The sequence below is a fragment of the Myodes glareolus genome, chromosome 11 (genome assembly GCF_982192425.1).
Source record: "Myodes glareolus chromosome 11, mMyoGla1.1, whole genome shotgun sequence".
Lineage (NCBI taxonomy): Eukaryota > Metazoa > Chordata > Mammalia > Rodentia > Cricetidae > Myodes > Myodes glareolus.
The window spans coordinates 27087303-27107884 of record NC_142036.1 but is presented as its reverse complement, the minus strand read 5'-3'; the positions used below and the strand labels follow the sequence as shown (position 1 = coordinate 27107884).

At 43.9% G+C, this 20582-nt stretch overlaps 1 protein-coding gene across 8 annotated transcripts in view; it reads left to right on the top strand.

Annotated features, from left to right (window-relative positions):
- Tdp1 (tyrosyl-DNA phosphodiesterase 1) overlaps positions 1-20582 on the top strand; it is a 72116-nt gene that overhangs the window by 18427 nt on the left and 33107 nt on the right. For all 8 annotated transcript variants that reach the window (XM_087911579.1, XM_087911578.1, XM_085697827.2 and 5 more), the window contains exons 6-13: positions 249-283; positions 3580-3672; positions 4376-4543; positions 4952-5030; positions 6710-6895; positions 7463-7511; positions 9257-9323; positions 10638-10745. In XM_087911579.1, coding sequence (XP_087767705.1) covers positions 249-283; positions 3580-3672; positions 4376-4543; positions 4952-5030; positions 6710-6895; positions 7463-7511; positions 9257-9323; positions 10638-10745 — 785 coding nt within the window. The remainder of the gene's footprint in view (positions 1-248; positions 284-3579; positions 3673-4375; positions 4544-4951; positions 5031-6709; positions 6896-7462; positions 7512-9256; positions 9324-10637; positions 10746-20582) is intronic.

Here is a 20582-nt window from a genome sequence, read left to right as displayed (position 1 = left end):
CTGGTCTACAGAGTGAGTTCCAATACAGCCAAGGCTACACAGAAAAACCCTGTCTTAAAAAACCCCACAAAAACAAAACAAGCAAAAGTAAACAAAAAAGCTGTCTTTTGTTTGTCCAATAGAGGGCAGTAAAACAGTTTTTTTCTTAAGTTGTCTTGGGTCCCTTCCCCTTAATTTCCAGTAGCCACGAATAGAAATAGTAAATATTAAGTGAGACTTTTAAAATCAATTATTTCTTTCTGTCCTAGGCAAAGTTGGATATTGCATTTGGAACACACCACACGTAAGCAACTTTGATGAATTGGGGGAAGGTATGATTTTAATTGGCCACAGGATACGAGCAAGGAGCTTTGCGGGCTGATCCCAAGATTCAGCATAGAAGCGTGAATCTGTGACTCAGGGGTCTCTGCCTTTCACTTGGTGTGGCTGCTTGGGAGCACAGAGTTACAAGCGTGGCCCTTGTGATCATAGGTGATTCTGTGTACTCAAGTCAGTACTTACGACATCCCTGCTTCTCAAAAGTTCTGTGATTTAGCAAAAATGAGTTCTATTGACTAGTCTGGTATTAGTTATTGATCCTTTTAATATCATAGGCCAGAAAACTCAGGCTCAGAATAAATGAGTTGATTTTCCTTGGGGATGAAAATAGGAATTGGACTCCCTTTTAACTTTAGTTTCTAATGTGTTCTTTGTTTGCCCACTGCTACAACTGACTTTGTATCTGCTCTGCCTCTTTCAGCCCTTGCTCCTCAGAGCAGCTCACACCTGTGCATTTTGTAGGTTAAATCCAGCCATTCTCAGTTCGGAGGAGTTACTGGAGTAGGTCCACTCCAAGCTAGGGAGTGTCTTATAAAGGACGAACTCGTGTCTGGAGATTTGGGTCGTTTGTTACTTTAAGAATTGTTCGTCAGTCCAGGGGAGACAGCACACATATGCCTGTAATCCTACCTCCTGGGAGGCTGAGACAGGGGTCAGGAGTTCAAGACCAGTCTACATGAGATCCCCGTCTCACCAAAAAGTGACAAAAAGTATTCATCAATATCTATAATGTTTTTGAGTGTCACGTCTGGAGGACGTCATTTTGTCCTCACAACTTTCCATCTTTAGTGAGCGCACCGACCATAGCATGTGAGGTAGAAAAAGAGAAAGCCCGGCTGTGGCGAGGAGATAGACACCGTCTTCACAGTCTGGAGCTGACAACAGTGGCTGTGGTGCATCCTGGGATGACAACACGCCTGAGCAAGCCTGCATTGACCAGGCCATGGGTACCCTGTGCAGAGCCCATAGGGCGCACGGCAGTCCCAGGCACAGTGTGTTACTTGGTACTTTAGAATGGGAAAACTTTTTGGTTTCCCCAGAGTTGGGGAACAAAGCCAAAGCTACTGAATAGACCATGTCCTCATCTAAGCATGGCCCAGCCACAGCCTGCTGGGGCTTATTGCTCCCCGCCAACTTCTCCAGCTGGCCACCCTTCTCATCAAGCCCGCTTCTCCCATTCATTTTCTAGTAGCATAAAATGTTCACCGTCTCACCTCTGGCTGTGTGCCCTACACACAGTGCCCTGGTTTGTGGGCGTGGGTGAGTTCAGCCTTCTTCTACAGGCTCATTTGGTGACCTAGATAATATCGCTTCCCCCAGCCGCAGATTCTGCAGTTGTTAAATGAGAATTGCTTCTTCTTGGCATTGTCTTGACACATGCTAGAGCATCCTAAAACAGTGCCTGGAATGGAGGCACCTGGCGTGCATATCCTCCCTTCTTCACAGCACACCTTCACATTTAGGAAGCAGTCCTTTTGCTACCCCACTGCTTAGGGCCAGTACTGTGGGTCCACCTTTTGGGGGAGACTTCATTCCTTATCTCCCTATATTTTTAACTGTGACCTTACTAACACACATAATGTTGTCAATGAAAAGATTAATATGTCTCCCCTTAAATTAATTCTTAATTCTGTTTGATAGGATTCACTGACATTGATACATGATTTCTTCGTAATTGATGCCTTGATTAATGGAAATATTTGTAAAGCTTCTATCATGAGACCCTAGCTAGCTTATCCTTAATTATAATCAGCTGCTAATGTGGCAACTGTGTGTGTCAATTTGTCCAGATTTCAGGGACCGCATTTCATAACTACAGAGCAGATAGCTCAGCAGCTGTCATTTCTTGAGCCTTGCATTAATTTATTGTCTGCCCGCTTGAATTATTTTCTCCTTTTGCTAAGAATTAAATATCTCATTCTCTCTTCTGATCCTGCCTTTCCCCTACTTGGTTATCTTTTTCAAGAGGCAGGACCTTAGTCACACCAGAGCACAGTCACACAAGGTCCAAAACCTACCAGGCTAGCCCAGAACTCATCACAGGCACAATCCTGCCACAGCTTCCCAAGTTGCTAGAGTTACAGGCATGTGCCACCATGCCTGGCCTTTCCCTTCACCTTTATATGCCTCCTCCAGTGTAGCTTCAACTGGTGGAGTGGCTCATTTGGGGAGAAACAGGCTTGTTGTTGTCACATGTGTCTACTGAGGTACATAGGCTAGTAAGAAGTAGCATTTGGCCTCAGAGGAAACCATTAAAAAAAAAAAAGCTAAGACAAGCATTACAGCCTTGAGAAGTGACATTGTAGTTCTGGAGAGAAGACTGAAGTCCCTTAGTGACTGGGTACACTCTGGAGATAAAAGTCACCCAACACTGAGTTACAAAATAAAGCAGGGCACCCAACAGGAATGAATGCCCAAGTGTTTATTTAACCTTTCCATTGTGGGCTTTGATTTCATCGTCATCAGTCCCAAGTCGGGGTTGACCCTTCATGGTCCACGTGAAAAGAGGAGGCTCAGGCATACTGAATGGTTCGCCAAAGCTCCTGTGGCTTCTAAAGGACACGCTCCTGTCTTTAGAGTTCACATTGAGAGCTCTTGTGTATATCTCCTGTCCTCTCTCACTGAAAGTAAAGTTAAGAAAAATATGTTAGTGATGCAAGACGCCCCACGGGAAGGAGAGGGCTCAGTCCGGTCTCCCTTGAGTTCATGGAGGAGGAAAGAGACTTGCTTTAAGCTCAGGTACACAGTGGTGACAAGTATGGCACATGGAACACATGTCTGACGAGGACAGGGCATCTCGCAATCTTCCAACTGCAGCATTAGTAAGAAATACATTTTACATTCTCAGTACACTGCATGTGTGCACACAGCCACCGGCTGAAACAGGCTCCTGAACAGATACATTAAACCCGTGTCATACATGCGTCAGTTGTTGGAAGCAGGCTAGCCTGTTACAGCAGGAGGTTCTCCTACCTTGCCTGCAGGATGTCCTCCTGCACAGGGCATGGCCCTGTGGTCCATCATAATGAAATGATAACCGTGGACTCTAAGGGACTAGTGAAGGGATGTGAGTTCATGACCCCCAGATATTCTGATCCTTTTTGGAGGATGGCTTTCTATAGAAGGGGGGTTTATAATAATTTAAATTTATAATAATATAGAAGGTTAAGAATCCCTCCAGCTGTTTCTTGCATTCTTGTTAGAAACCTGTTTATTTGGAAAATTCTGTTCATGCTTTTGTTCACCTCCCCCTTTTTGAAGGAAAATGATGCTCTTGCTCTACGAAGAAGGCCTCCGAGTTGTCATCCACACCTCCAACCTCATCCGGGAAGACTGGCACCAGAAAACCCAAGGGTCGGTAGGGCCCTGCGTGGCAGGCCTTTATGCTGGGAAAGGGCAAAGGCAAATGTTATTTGCATTCCTTCTTCTTTTTGCTTTTCTTCTTGTGCAAGTGATAGGCATGTGCGTAGAAAGGGCAGAACTCCTAATCTGGTTTTGCATTGAAGAACATCTAATTCTAGAGGCACAAAGCCTTACTGTTTTTGTAATCTACTTATATCATATTCTATTGTATCTTTTGGGTGTATGATTATTTCTGAGATGAAAGTCATCTAATGCCTTATCACTGTTAAATGCTTAGCAGTTCGAAGCTAATGTTAAATGTGTTATGTATTCATTCCAGGCACAGAATCTATAAGACATGAAAATATCTCAAACCACTATAGAATGTACATTATATTTTTTAAAAAAATAGATTCTTGCTGAAAATAAACTTGCATATACTTTTTTTGGTATGGATAGCTTTTGATTCTTAGTTTGGCTAAAGAGCTACACTGATAAGGACCTGGTTTTACATAAAGAGAAATAATTCTGTAAGAGGAGTCATTGGATCAATGTGATCAAATCTGTTTCCTCCTGCCAGAAGTCACTTAGTCACCATGTAAAGACAGTGGCAGGAATTCGCCTCTCACTTTGGGTGAATGCATAATCATTACAGAGGCATTGTTACAATGAAAGCTCCTGATGTTAATTAAAGGGTATATTTTTTTCATTCTAGAATATGGTTGAGCCCTTTGTACCCACGAGTTGACCAGGAAAACCACACATCCGGAGAGTCAAGCACCCACTTTAAAGCTGACCTCATCAGTTATTTGAGGGCGTACAATGTTCCCCCTCTCCAGGAGTGGATAGACGCCATTCAAGAACACGATCTCTCTGAAACCAAGTATGTGTCCCCTTACCAGTATGGGAAGCTGAAGTTGCCATAAAAGTCTGGAAGGCCGGGGCCTGGGGAAGGGGAGGAGTGGTATTTGACTGTACTGCATGGGAGGGTGAGGGGATGAGAGCAGATCCGACCACTCCATGGCTCTGGTTCACGGGCATTAAGGTGGCAGTGGGTTTTATGCCTCCCGCTTGGGTACTGGTAGCATTTCTGAGTTCTTTGCCTGGCACCTTATTAACTGGTTTAGCTAACAAGGAGCTTCAGAGCAGCAGTGCCTGCTGAGGAGGCGTGGCCCTAGAATGAACTGGCCCCTTGACCTCTTCCATTGTGTTAGTCCTTATGTGTTTTCTGTGGGTTTGTGGCATCATAGCACAACTTGCACGTTACTTCATTGTATTTTACTTTATTTAGTGTTTACCTTGTCGGTTCAACCCCTGGACGCTTTCAAGGAAGTCATAAAGATAACTGGGGACATTTTAGGCTTAGGAAGGTAATAAAACTTTTCCTGTTTTAACATTTAAAATAATGTAATGTGTATTCTTTCTCCCTTTTCATTTGTGATGGTGGTTCAAATCCCAGCCTGTGCTATACACGCCTTGTGGTCTTCTTCCTCAGCCTGCCTCTTGTCGGCTGTGAAATGGACAGAACTGTGTTGAGTAGCGGGTGTCCAGGGGCTTGGGGGCTGGCACTTGGTGTCCAGCCTAGGTAACAGAATGCACTTGTGTGCTCACAAATCCTGCAGGTTGAGCAACATCTGCAGTGTTCAAGACACTTCTCCTCACAGCTCATGCTGTGCCGTAGCTTAGTTCCAGAGCAAGCAGGCAAATCAGAATATATGCGCTGAGACAGGAGTGAGTCTAATGGTGCTTTCCCCGGGATTTGGAGTTTTTCAGGAGCTGAGCCCATGATGGATACTGGGTCTGAGAGTTGTCAGTTCAGTTCTGTTTCTTACAGCATGCTGCAGTACATGGAAACTGAGAGGTGTGTGTGCGTGTGCATGTGTGTGTGTGTGTGTGTGTGTGTGTGTGTGATGCATGCACACGCATGTGTGAATATTATTGCCTGAGCCATGGAAAGGAAGATAATACGAAAAGGTAATACATATTAATTCAACAAAATGTCAGTCAGAATATGAGTTCCTCTAGGGCAGGAGCTGTCCACATTCTTCTTGCTGTCTGCCGCCTCTAGGTAGTACATGTTTAAGTGGATAAAATTTCTAAATACTTGCTCAGTTATTCCTTCAGGTTTGCATAAGTGTCAAGGCAGGAAATGCAGATCAGTTGTCTGCTGTGCTGTAGGTGGTTCATATCCGTGTGTAAATATCCCTTTCATATTAGGCAGCCACCCTGGAGGCCAAGGATTTGTCTGTGCTCCCCCACCCCACACCCCTCAGGCCCTTGCATATGCTAGGCTAAGCCTACCTACCACTCTGCAGCTGCACCCCAACCCTGGAGCACAGTGCTCAGGTGAGAGCTAGAAAGGGAGCGGGCCGGAATGGACAATGGTTACTCATGTCGGTTTAGTTTAGGTATATTAGACAGGTGTGATTTCAGAGTATGTTTATCTTCATATTTCTGCTAAGATGGGTCTTTGAAAATGTTTTATTCTGCTTTTGTTTTTAGTGCAAATCAAAGAATTTTAAAAGTCCATATGTCTTAGTTAGGGTTTCTATCGCTGTGAAGACCCCATGGCCATGGCAGCTCTTTTAAAGTAAAACATTGTGGTGGCTCGCCTGTAGTTACAGAGGTTCAGTTCATTATCATTGTGGTGGGGAGCATGGCAGTGTGCAGAGAGTCCTACATCTTGCAGGCAACAGGAAGTTGACTAACACACTGGGTGGTATCCTGAGCATAGGAAACCTCAAAGCCTGCCCGCACAGTGACATACTTCCACCAACAAAGCCACACCCCCTAACAGTCCCGACAAGATGATGGGGGCCAATTATATTCAGACTACCACAGCATAGTGGGATGTGGAGGGGACACATACTTTTGGTATTTAAACTTAGTTCCCAAAGAAGAAAGCATCTATGTGCATGCTGCTGACTCCTAGTATCTTCAGGGTTTCCTTGTAAATTGGTCATTCCAAAAACACGCTCCATGTGTTCAGGGCACTTCAGTTCCTATTGCTGCTGCTGTGACTGTTGCACTCATTTTTATTTTGGAGCAGGTTCTGCAAGCGCATGCCCCATCTGTGCCTAAAGATGAGTGCTGGCCCATCGTGGGTCAGTTTTCAAGCATTGGTTCTCTGGGGCCTGATGAGTCCAAGTGGCTGTGCTCAGAGTTTAAAGAGAGCTTGCTGTCACTGAGAGAAGATGGCAGAACTCCAGGGAAAAGTGCAGTCCCTCTTCATCTGGTGAGCCCTCTGTGGTCCAAAAGAACTAAGAAGCAGCCTTCCTTATCACAGTGCGTTAATCTGGGGTGGGGAGGGAACACCATCTGTGGGCCTAGTGCCACCCAGGGCGAGGGCTTCTGGCGTGTTCAGGAGCCTCGGTACAGACACGGACTCCCTGTGTTTTCTTCATTCTTCTTTCAAGTTGTCAAGCCAAGGGGAGAAATGCCAGGTTTACCACTGCAAAGGATTATATGCTCTGTTCGTTGTGTAGAGACCTGTGAATTGATGATTAATTTTGCATTCAATTCAATATTAATTGTCATTTCAGAGAGAAAAACATTTAAATTAAAGTATAATTTTTCATAAGTTAGATACATGCTTCCTGTAGATTAGTTATTACTCGTTTAGTTTTCTGGTAAGATGGGGATTATTTTCTTTTAATTTAAGATGTAATTTCTTTCTAAGTTTTTTTGTTAAATATTTTTCATTAACATTTCCATTTTTAAAGAAGAACAAGTCAACATTCCTTTCTTTCAACCTGATTCATGCCAAGGTTTATTGTTTTTCTCTTTTCTTGCTTATTTTTAGATCTATCCTTCTGTGGAAAACGTGCGGACCAGCCTAGAAGGATACCCTGGTAACTGGGTGGTGGTTTCTCTGGATATCTCTGAAATGCCTTGGGGCATGTTTTGTTTTCTTTATTTTTTAATCAGAGTTGGTTAGCAATGTGGAAATGGTTTTCCCTCATCCAGATAAAGCTAACGAGGCAGGTGTTGTTGAGCCCAGCATGTTCCAGAGCAGGCCAGTTTAGGCTCGCTGCACCGCTGTCATAGTGACTCCCACAGATGCCGCCCCTCAGTTTTACTGATGCTTATTTAGAAGTAATCCAACGTGTTGATTGTCGAGACAAGATGTCTGGCCGAACTGAGCTCCCCTGGCACTCCCTGCTGCCTTGACAGCTTGGCCAGCATCCTCCCCTCTGCCTGTGTCAGAGGTTCCACATAGCCCTTCCAAATTTACTTTCCAAGATACAGTTACATTTCAGGCCTAGAGCTAGTGATTATTATTACCTTTTGTATAACTTCGTTGATCTGTCATTTTTCAGGGGCCTCGCCTGCAAATGCCTAGTCTTATTTTCTTAGGAGAAAAAAAAAATCTCTCAACTTCATTCTTCTCTTTTTCCACTACTGAGACTGAACTTTTAAACAGAAGCATCCTCTATAATGCCACCAGGTTATTAACAAAAACCCCAGAGAGTATGCCTCTGAAAGAAACCAAGTCTGATTGGCATTCAGGACTGGCTGGTAGCAGAGTGCACTAAATTAAAACTAATTTTGCCCATTTATTGCTTATGAAATTAGATGTGACCTTGCCAAAAGAATCTCAATAAGGTTCAGAGTTTATTTGTCATTTGTTTCCTTTTAATGACAAAATAAAATTACTTCACTTTGACTCTGAGACATGGGTAGTTTTTCTTTCTGTGCTTCTAATAGCCTAGGTCTATTCAAAGTGCAATTTTAAAGGGGAGAACGTGGCATTCTCAAGGAAGCATTTTTATAAGTGGTTCTGCAGTGGAATATGTTTTTAGGTATTTGCAGTAGGAGATAAGACATACCTTACTGAACCCTGGAATTGTCTAAGGCCCTCTCTGCACATAGATTACTGTGGAGACATCCTGAGGTGTGTTTGGAAAATCACTGGTGAATCTACAGTGGATTTTGTCATATCTTCCAGTTCTGAGGCCCTCCCTGCCTGCCTGTTTGGAAATGCAGTGTAAAGAGAGTGTAGACAGCACTGGATTCTGTCACTCACCACCTTCCCAGATGTCCTACTGAGGACAAAAACCTAGCACTGTGTTTCATACCTCCCTGTGGTTGTAAAGCAGGCCCAGGTTCTCCCTGTGGTCTTTTCTAATGCTTCAAGTCTGTGTAGCTAACTGATACCTTTTTTTCTCAGACAGTAAACTGTTTATGTGTCTCCCCTTCCAGAGAAAGGAAGCCACAAAGAGATTGTCCCTAATTTAGGTGCTGGTAGTATAGACCTTTGATCCCAGCTACTCTGGAGGCTGAGGCAGGATCACAAATTCAAGGCCACCATGGCCTACAGAGTGAGATCCAGGCCAGCCGAGGCAACTTTGTGAGACCATAAAGAGCGCAGGGGATATAGCTCAGTAGCAGGGCCTTGCCTGGCCTGTGGGAGTACAAAGACAGAAAGACAGACAGACAGAGAGGGGACGTGTCTGGTGAAAGCGTGGACATTTTCTTTCAGTCAACTATGACTTGAGATGAAATAATGGAAGGCGGTTTAGAGAGATCTTCTTAATGGCATGCCTCAAATTATATTTCACTATTTTTATTTGCTTTCTTTTCCTTCTTTTAAAAGCTGGGGGCTCCCTTCCCTATAGCATCCAGACAGCTGAAAAACAGAATTGGCTGCATACCTACTTTCAGTAAGTAGTTGGTTCTCAATGCTGCTCTCACTTCGTCAGGACCAAGAGTGTTGTGTCGGTCTGTTCTTTTAAAAAGCACCTTATGTAACACGGCTATTCTTTCATCTACATATGTTAGTGATAGAAATAATTTAAAACAAGGGTTTGAAAACTTTTGGAATAGGTTTTTAATACCAGAGTAAAATTTATCTCTGTGAGGTTTCTATTTAAATATTGGCAGGCAAAGAAAAAGATAAATAAGAGATCCTGTAGTTTATGGTTTACATAAGCAGCGTTTCGTTCACTTTGCTGAAGCGTGAAGTATAACCATCTCAGCTATATATGTAGGCCATGTGCCACGCTCACCGAGGGTAGAGTCCATGCCTCTGTCTCCGGGAGAAAGACGGTGTTTGGTGAAAGAGGTGATGGTTGGGAAGGGAAGGAAAGGCTTGTCCTTCTCCTCTTCCATCGACAGCACTTGCCTTCCCGAATGTTCTAGACCAACCCCAATGTCTTATTCACTTTAGTAGGGGCTTTTGCAGCTGGGCAGCCAGAAATGGGGGGTGGGGAGTCCATTTCCATCGCTTTCTGCTGACACTCCTGTTGGCCAGCTGCATTTCTGTCATGTTCTCCCCAAAAGGAGAGTTGTCCTTGCAGAGCAGGCTGTAGTGTGTTCCTTTCAGTTTCAAACTCCTAGGTTCCCTCTGATGAAGAAAATGGGGGCCCTTGTAGTCCTGATTCTATGCTGGCATACTGCCTGTTAGCTTGAGGGATTATTCTCTTCCAAGCCAGAATCATGGCCTCATGACGAAGACCATATTGCCTTAGAACCCTAGTCCTCAAATGTTGGAAGTGTAAGAGTTATACTCAAAGCCAAAACTGAAGCATTTGTGAGTGATCTTCCTGCCTTTTTAGCTCTCCCCTGTGATATATTGTATTTCACTCACTTTGTTCCTTTGGGTAACCTCTGTGGGAGCCGCTACTCAGTAGTTTGCCTTATAGGGCACTGTAGGCTTCCTGCTTCCAAGAGCTCACAGCCAGAGACTGTGTACACATGTGTGCTAGTTAGCTTGTGAAAGGACAAGAAACTCCATGCCCCAGGGTTTGATGCTTTTGTGACTCATGCTAAATTTCCTTTTTTGACATCCTTATTTTTCAGAATGATTGTATATTCTTCTGTCATCTAAAAAGTTCCATCAGCCACCACAGGTCACGGGCCATGCTCTACTGTCTCCTTAGATAGGATGTTGCTTTTCATGCAGTTCGATAGTATATAAGAATTTTGTCTATCTTGAATTATTTTCTAATAGTGGTTTACGTCTCTCCTGTCACTAGCAAGTGGTCAGCAGAGACATCTGGCCGAAGCAACGCCATGCCACATATTAAGACGTACATGAGGCCTTCATCAGACTTCAGTAAACTGGCTTGGTTTCTTGTTACAAGGTAAAGGGACCTTATATGTCTCACGGGAGGGCTTGTAACTTCCGCTCTGAAGTTGAATGGAGTCCTGGAAAGTGTTCTGTGGAGTGTCGTTAGTTCTCAGCCACTTCTGTCACTGAACCTTAAAGAAGGCCTGTGACTAATGTCCTATTGAATGTGTGATTGTCGCCTGGTTTTACACGTCTGTCTAGATGTCTATAAGTTTTGCATGAACTTTGGATTTACTTCTTTTTATATGCTGTCATATATAGTGTAATTAATATATGTATACTTATATATACATATGTAGTGATTAAGCAAACTGACATTTAGCATTTAGGGTAAATACAGAAAAAAAACATAAAATGTTAAAATGATTCTATTTTTATTCTATTAGTGTCTCTTTAGATAATTAAAACTTGAGCAATCAAATCTCTCATGTGCCATTTGAAAAACATCTTTATTATGATACAATTCATATACCATAAAATCTGCGCATTAAAGTCTACACTTGAACAGTCTAACATGTTCACAGAATTGTACAACCATCACCATAATCTAATTTTAGAATATTTTAATCACCCCTAAAAGGAACTCCCTACCCACTGACATTTTTGTTTCCTTTTTTTAAAAAAAAGATAAATTGCTTTGCCCTTTGAAAAACAGACCTGTGACTAGAACATTAGTGCCTCGCTCCTAGTCAGAACCCAAACACTGGGCTTCTCTGGGATTCAGTAACCTAATTGATGCCAATCACAACTAATTACACTATCACTGAGTGGGATCGATGCTTTAAGACTGAAACGGTACCAAGGACATACTTCTAAACAAAAAAAGTCATCACTTTTTGTGGCTAACATTTGTGCCTGGTTCAGGTAAAGAATACTCACTCAAAAATACAGTTGATGAACACAATGACAGAGGGACATCCTAAAGGCTTTTGCAGCCTCAGAACATAATGGAAAAACATACTTTTGAGTTCTAAAAATAAACATTCAGGATGCTTTTCTGTCATTTGGTAGCTATATAAACTTGGGCAATTTATTTAATCTGTGTTTGTTTCCTCGTCTGTAAAAGGGAAGAGGTAATGGCTGCATTGGGACTACTGTGAGCAGTCAATGAGGTGTCAGAACTGGGTACCTGGAATAGAACAGGTCCTCAGTGCATGGTGGCAGTGGCCGTATGCAGAGAACAGACATGCATGCAGGCAGAATGCTCACACACATTAGATTGTTTTCCACTAAAGAATGTCTGATCTTCCTCCTAATAGTTGACCATCATTAAGCAGCTTTCTACCCTTGTAAGGGTATCCCCACCTTCAGTAACTCTTAAATCTGTGGAGAGGCCAAGTCGTCCTCTTTAATATTTCGCAGTATACATGTGTTTCTTTTCTTTTATGTTGTTATTTTGTTGAAAAAGGTCTCATAATGTAGCTCAGACTTGCCTTAAACGATGGTAATCCTGCTTCATCCTCCCTAGAGCTTGGACTGAATGCATGAACCACCAGGCCTGGCTCAGTGCTCATGTACGTGTGTGAGTACATGTGTACATGCTTGCGTGTTTGAGCGGTGCACACAAAAACATTAAACAAGGTCTCACTGTGTACCTCTGGCTGGCCTGTATCTAGCTATGTAAGCCAGATTGGTCACAAACTCAGAGATTCACCTACCTCTGTCTCCTGGGTGCTGGGATTAAAGGGAACGATCAAGTCCTGCTCAACATGTATTCCAGTTGGTGGTAAGACACAGACCACATCATTTCTTCATTTAGGAAGTCTAGTGAGCTCTGTTTGTAGGATCTATGTGAGTGGCTGTGGTTGATAGTCAAATAAAGCATGGTCCCTGTTGTTCATAAAAGGCACTAAGTAATGCCCTATTCTTTCTATATTTTCACTGCCTGCTTGCTTGTTGAGATGATGAATCATGTGCCCATCAAGATCTCATAATCATCAGATGCTAACTGTTCTCTCTGTTTTAGGTACTATCTGTATTTCAAGGAAGGCAAAAAATAAAATACCTACTCTAGTATGAGTTTTCATTTAAGACCAGTAGTCTGTTTGAGAGAGAGAGAGAGAGAGAGAGAGAGAGAGAGAGAGAGAGAGAGAGAGATCAGATGAGGTCTACAGCAAATGCAGAGATGTTTGGAGCGTTACTTAAGGGAGCAGAGAAGGTGGCCCTAGGAGGCAGTGTTTAAGCTGACACTGATGGAGGAGAATGCTGCAGCCCAAGGGAAGAGCACACTGGTCAGAGGGACAGCTCCAAAACAGCTCTCAAGCTGGAGAAAGTGTGGAAGGCCGAGCTCTTCCTGTGCTGATATACAGAGCTGATCCAGATAACAGGGTGCGGGAGAATTGTCTGTATTCTGTCAGTCATGTTTTAAATAAATGCTGATTGGCCAGGCAGGAGGTGTAGGCAGGGAAACCAGACAAGAAGTGGAAATGATGCAAGGAGAGCAGGAGAATTCTGGGGAGAAGGAAGTTGATTCTTCCCACTCCTGCCCAGATTACTGAAGCAGCAGGATGTGAGCTGCTCCACTGAAAAAGGTACTGAGCCACATGGCTAACATAGATCAGATAAATGGGTTAATCAAGATGTGAGAGTTAGCTAATAAGTAGCCTGACCTAAAGGACCAATCAGCTTTATAACTTACGGAGTCCTTTGTGTGATTTTTCTCTGGGACTAAACAACTGGGGGTCGGGCAGGACAGAAACCCCAACAAGCCTTCCCTTCATGTTACAACAGGGGCCCCGAATGGCAGTGGCATCATCTGCTAGGTGTGTTGAAAGCTAGGTCAGGCCGCTGCATGGAGAGTGGGTGGTTAGGAGGGGGAGACGTGGGCAGCAGAGGTTGGCAGCCTCCAGGTCTGTGCTGGTGATGGGGAAGAGCTGGTAGAACCAAGCTCCCCGGGGTGGGGAAGACTCTGTAGAGTGTACTTCAAGACCTCCGGCAAGGGAGCGGCTTGAAATGGCAGGATACACACAATGTAGAGCTAAGCAGAACCAAGCCCAGTCTTGAGCTCCACCTCTTAGAATCCGTGAATGACTGAGCCTTGCCAGACACATTTCCTGAAACACAAAGGCAAGGCACAAAAGCACACAGGCCGTCTGGTGGAGAGACAAGTTCTACAAGCACTCGCCACCGGCGACTCAGCAGAGGACACTTCCCTAAGGGAGCCAGAGTGAGTAGCAGCCATGGCTGTAGGTAACAGTGCTTACGATAAATATCTCATTGTAAGCATGTAAGCCAGCAGCTGCCGTTCGTCAGACTGGTAATCCCTCTTGACAGTAGCCACTCAGTCTGTAAATTCACAATGATGGCCAGAACTGGAGTAACTCAGAACCCATCATCAGATCCCTGGTCCAGCCCCTTGGTCACCTGGGTGGTCACTATCAAAATGACAAGCCCTAACCAGCAGGGAAGAAACAACTGTGTTTCTGCTCTGCAGGTGTGTGAGGGAAGGGGCGGGAGAGAGAACTGACTCCCACTATGCAGCCTCACTGGTCTCTTTTGGTCATCTCAGAGTTCTGTGAGATGGCATGGGCGCCTCCTAGACAAGAAGTAAGGCCGTGTGTACAGTTGAGGCAACTTCACCCGCCACTCAGCAAAAACGCATTGCCTGCATGGTGCAGGGGGAATGGAGGAAAGCTAAGTCGAGCTTCTTGCTCCGTGGAATTTACAGTTAAATGAAGGAGGTTGATGGAACCAGGCGTGTCACTTGTGTGTTTGATCCTGTGATGCTTTTCTGACTCTTGTGCACAGAGTCAGAAACTCTTGTGCATTCTGATTCCCCAGTGGGGCCTGAACTTGGAGTTAAGCATGGCTTCCTCCGCCAGTTGGATTCTGCAGTCTTCTGGACTTGTACATCATCAACATGCCTTTCCCTTCTGTATGGTTGTTTATGTGATTACTGGCTTCCCCTGTAGGCTCTGAGACCAAGCCTGTATCTTTCTTGTTCAGCATAGCCCAGCACTGGCAGGGAGCCTGACATGCAGGAGGTGCTCAGTACAGATTTCTTATCAAGGTTGATTAATGAAGGCAGAGTTGAGGTGGTAATGACGGAAGGTCTTTCTAGACTTGGTGTAAGAGGAGAAACGCCTCCGAGATGACCCCCGGAATATGGCTGGGAGGTAGATGGGGTTCGTTGTTGACATCAGTGTAGACACTGCAGAAATGAGGAGACAGCTGCAGGAGGATGGCGAATTTGATCTCTGGCCTAGCTCACTGAAAAAGTCCTTGTAGAGCACATGTGAGGTCCTGGGCTCACCCTGAGTGCACACAGAAATAGCCCTAATTGCACACTTACTGTGGTGAGGCCTCCAAGCGGGACTGTTCTCCACGGAGGTTTGAGGTTTTTATTGTGGTTATTTTGGGCAAGGTTTTGGTTTTGTTTCTTAGTTCCCCCTCATGCTCATCACCGATACCGTAAGTCTTCATGACTTTTCTGGGAGCAAGCAGAGCAGGCTGCTTCCTGGGGCTGAGGAACACCCAGGAAATGCACATCAAGAGGACTTCTCACTGCCAGGCACACTGGCACATACTTCTAATTCAGTCCTCTGGACCTGAAGCAGGAGGATAACTGAGATCAAGGCCAGCCTGGGCATTAAGGCAAGACCCCATATCAAGCCAGAGGTGAGGTTTTTAATATGTTCCATTGCCAAGTAAGCCATCTGTTCTGGTTGAAGGGCCACTGGCCATGTGTAATAATTTTCCTTCTACATTAAAAGGACTAATTATCCATTCATTGTGGACATCATTCTTAGCAGTTATTCAGTGTATCTGTTGCTATATTGAGCACTTACTAAATACCAGCACTTTGCTAAGTGCTGGGAATCTAGTGATAAACAACCATTGGCCTGGTTCTGGTGGTGGGAGTTACATAAAAGCAAACAGGTTATATGCACATAGTCAAACGGGGACGGGTACGACAGAGAAAAGCAAAGCAGAACCGTGATTATATGCGCTGACCCTCATATGAAGTTCAGGAAGATCACATAATTCGCATGCAGTCCTTTAATTGCCCTGATGGTGTCTGGCGCCGTATCCCATGGGAATTGTTTGGAACTGGCAGCTTTTGAAGGAGACCCCCGAACAATAGAGGCTTGCTTCGGGACCCCAGATCAGGCACAAATCCCCCTGAGCACCTTTTTTCACAGAGATCCTTTATTACACAGGAAGAAAAGTTAAAGTGGTTCTTTCTCAGGCAGAAAATACCAGCAAATGACCTTGCAGGTGTCATTTTTAAGAGGAGGAAACGGAGAGTTCTGTGTTAGAGTAGGCTAGGGTGAGGTGGTGAAGGAGATGGGAGGGAGACAAGGAAAGGGGAAGGTTTATTTGTCCCAGAGGTATAAAGTACTGCCTCTGGATAGAAGGGAGACAGACATGGCATATAGGCAAATGGCGGTTTATGAAGGTAGAGGGGGAAACCGCATGTTGGGATGAGGTGTTTAATTCTAATTGGGCATGCTAATTAGGTGAGTCAAAAGGGGCTTCTGATTGCTGGACTTTGGTAGTCAGCCTCAGGAGGAAGAAGTGGCCAATAAGGAAATAGACCATGGTGACTAGCTTTAGGGATGTCATCTAATGGTTTTTAGCAAGGCAGAGGGAATGGGGAGAAGGGCAAGGCCTGCCAGAGCCATGCTCACCATGCTCAGACTGGCCACAGGCCCTTCAGCATTTGCTGCTCAGTGAGTAAGAAGATCAAGCTTTGCTGTCAGATTAAATGAATCAAGAAAAGACTTTTCTCGCAAGTTGGCTTACATTGCTTGTTTGTTTAAGTTGGTTTGTATTCCTTACAGCCTGACAGTCAGTAAGCACAGAGAAGTTAAGCAGGGTACATGGAAGGCCAAGCAGTGGGCTCCATCACCCATATTCTGAGCCAGTGTGTATAGCATGGTGTGGACCTAGGTAGGTGCTGCTGAGTCTTTTTCTGTGTTAAGGGCAGAATTGCCAGGGAAATCTAGAGTTCTTGAGGCTTTATTAGTCATGGGCTTGTAGGCAGATCTTTCTGTCCCACCAGCCAGTTCCCAGATAACCACAGACTTATTATTTATTATAAATGCTCATCCAATAGGTTAGACTTGTTTTTAGCTAGCTCTTATAACTTAAATTAGCCCATTTCTATTCATCTAGGAATAGATAGATTCATAGATCTAGGTGCCGCCCCAAGGCTTGTTTGTTTAGCTCATCTCTGTACCTTCCATGTTGTGTCTTCCGAGTCTGGCTGGCAACTTCTCAGACTCCGCTCTTCTTCTCAGCATCCTCCTAGTCTGGCTCTCCCACCCAACCTCTTCCTGCCCAGCTATAGACAAGTCAGCTGTTCTTAACCAATGAAAGCAATGCATATTTACAGTGTACAAAGATTGTTTCACAGCACAGCATCAGTGAATTATATTCTTTGAAGTGGCCAGAATCCGTATTTACTTTTAGAAGGTTTATTTGAGGCTGGAGAGATGACTTGGTGGCTAACAGCGTGTACTGCTTCTCAGCATCCACATTGGGTGGCTCACAGCCACCTGTAACTCTAGCTTCAGGGAATCAAACGCCCTCTTCTGGACTCTCTGAGTAACTGCGCTTAAGTGCCCATAACTCCCCCACCATACACACAATTAAAACTAAAACTTTTGTTTTTTGGAAAAAAAAAAGTACTTTATTCGGGACTTTAGAATAAGATAGAGTTTTAATGTACTCAACTTGAGTTTATACAAAAATGGTGTGTTTCTCAACAGAGCACTATTGGTACGTATTCAGAGTATTTGTTGAGGTGTATAGAATTAATAAAAAATGATAGTCTTATAAAAGATTTACATGAACTGAAAAGATCTGAGTTTCTAACACACAAAAATCTATCTCCTTAGGGGTGTTCTTTGCATGTGGTATTCACTGCCCATTCTTATTACATGTTCTCTCCCAACCACCTGTGAGGACATTGACTTCCTGGCCTTGAGGATTTTGTTTTCTATAAAACAAAGGGTTTTAAAATCAAGCTACACATTCCCTTCCCTTTAAAAAGTATTATTTTATGTAAATGGGTATTTGCCTGGATGTAAGTTTGTGTGCCGCATGCATGTAGTACCTCTGCAGACCAGATGAGGGCATCAGATGTCCCGGAACTGGAATGAGAGGGTTGTGAGTTGCCCTGAGGATACTAGTTCAGCCAGGGTTCTCTGGAGGCAGCCAGTGCTCTTTACTGCTAAGCCATCTCTCCAGCCCCTTTTTTAGAATGTATTTTAGTTTGAGATAGGGTCTCACTAAGTTATCCAAGTTGGACTTGACGTTTCAGTGTTCTCATCTCAGCCTTTGAATAGCTAGGAGTAAGAGCATGTACCACCATGCCCAGGCTCAACCTGGGCTCTTGATGGAGGCTACTATGGCTTAACACAGCATATTCCTGTTTTTAATGAGCAGTATACTCCATGGGTAAACTGTATAGTGTGTACACACACACACACACACACACACACACACACCAGTGACATAACCACTTGTTACTGTTGTCAGTTATTGTCTACAGTATATCTTTGTATGTACTAAAAACTGTAGCTGGCAATGTATTGGGTTCATTTACGCCAGCATCACTGTCAACTCTCATGACTGTACTAGCATTAGACAATAGGGGTTTGAGGGCTCTACTGTACCATTATGGGTCCCTCTCATGCGTGATGTCTGTGTTTACTGAAATGCCAGTGTTGAACAAGAACCCTTTAAAAACTGTCCTTTTTCAAGTTGGTAATATACGTACACAGTATAAAAAAGAAAGGGGGTGGGCAGTATGTAGATTTCCCTGCATTCCTGTTCCTGCACCCTAGTCAATATTTTTGTCAGCTTGAAACCATCACCATTGGTTGGCCTGGGTTTTTATTAGCTTTAATAACTCCAAGATCCTCTCCAAGCCTCGTGCCCTTGGGATGGGATGCTAACTGACCATATTATTTGAAGAGATGACCCGAAACAAGATCCGAGTCCCAACTTGGATTATCATTTACTAGCCTTGTCATTTAAATTTTGAAAAAAACCATTTCTAATGTGGGTTTTTCATCTGATTTAATGGAATGTTCTGAAGCTAATGATAGAAAATATATGAGAATCTTGCCACATTGTGCCATATGAGATATATATATATATATCTATGAGATATAGATATATAGATATATATACATATATATATGTACATATATCACTAATCAGTTAGGCTCTTTCGATTCATGAAATCAGTGTCTAAAACCTTTATCTGGTTTGTATATCTCACACACTAACATACAGTATGTGCTGAAAGGCTCATCTGTGGGGGCTGGAGAGAGCTCAGTGGTAAAGACTGCTTGTTGCTCTTGCAGAGTACCAGAGCTCAGTGTCCAGCCTACTCAGGTGGCTCACAGTTACCAGGAACTCCAGTCCCAGGGGATCCAGCACACTCTTCGGGCCTCCCATGGGTCTTTTTTTTTTTTTTCCAAGATAGGGTTTCTCTGTAGCTTTCATGCCTATCCTGGAACTTGCTCTGTAGACCAGACCTCGAACTCACAGAGATCCACCTGTCTCTGCCTCTGAAGTGCTGGGATTAAAGGTGTGCACCACCACCTCTGAGCCTCCCGTGGATTTTTGTACATGCATGGCATGTGCATGAGTATACATGCGCGCATGCTCACACACACAAATACTTGTTTGTTTTTTTAAGACTTGTCTATGAATTACATTTTAAAAAAAACGCAATCTGAGGCTAATTTGATAATTGATGAGAATTATCCAACTTGAAGATGAGCACTTCCTGAATGCCTTTAATGCAAGCATTCAGGAGGCAGAGGCAGGCAAATCTCAGAATTGCATCTAGCCTGGTCTACAGAGCGAGTTTCAAGACAAGGCTACACAGAGAACCCTGTCTCAACAGGTACTTCTAGCCAGATGCCTGTATTTCAGGAACTTATAGCTACGAGTTTAGCTAGTTTGACAAGAGGTTGGCTATTTCCTCCTTTGTCTGACTGTTTGCTTCTATGGCAAGTTCTTTATGGTTTTAATAAGATTTTTCTTTCCATCTGTTTTGATCCTACCATGAAATCATCCCTTGTTTGATGTGCATCCTGTTGATACGGAAATTTCCAGTACATGACAACAAATACAATTGTCAGATTTTTACTGCAGCATAAAGTAAGCAAGAAACCGAGCTTTAGGAAGAAACGTTGACTAAGAAGATTGGGCCTAGATGTAGCTGGCAAACCCGTTGAGAACAATTATGGAAGCTATGCATTGTGGGAGGCAAGAAATAAGATGGTTACTAACACTAGCTGGAGCACTGTTATGGTTGCCTAGCAACGGACAGGCACTGTTTGATAGAGATGAGCAGAAATGCTGGTGCTGCCACTCAGAGAAAGAGAGACAAGTGCTTGACTACAAAATCGCTGTTGGCTTTTTGGAGGACTATAAAAGACATTCCCTCCTCTGCGTCGCTGTATCACTCTGTAATTCTGCCTCCCTGCTGTCTGCTCCTTAGAGTGTGAAACAGCGGGGGTTTTCCCCTTCCTTTGTCTGTAATTTTTGGAGGAAATCAAATCGGATCACACAAAAGAATACTTGTAGATGTTATTTAGTAGACCTGGTTGCCTGGCGCCCCCAAGATAACCAGGATTCTTTGGTACGCCTTGCATACTTTGTTACAAATAATGCTGTCTGCCCTACCCTACAGTCTGTAAATGATTTCTTTTGTACTGTAGAGATGATTTGAGGCCACTGACCACCTTCGCTTTCTTGCATTTTGGTACAAGCCGAGCAAAGACAGCATTTCTTTGTTCATGCCCACGTGAACCAGCCTCCAGAAACACTGTCCCTGGTGGGAAAATGTTTGAGACCCTCCCCTAGGGCCTGGAAGCCCTTTGTG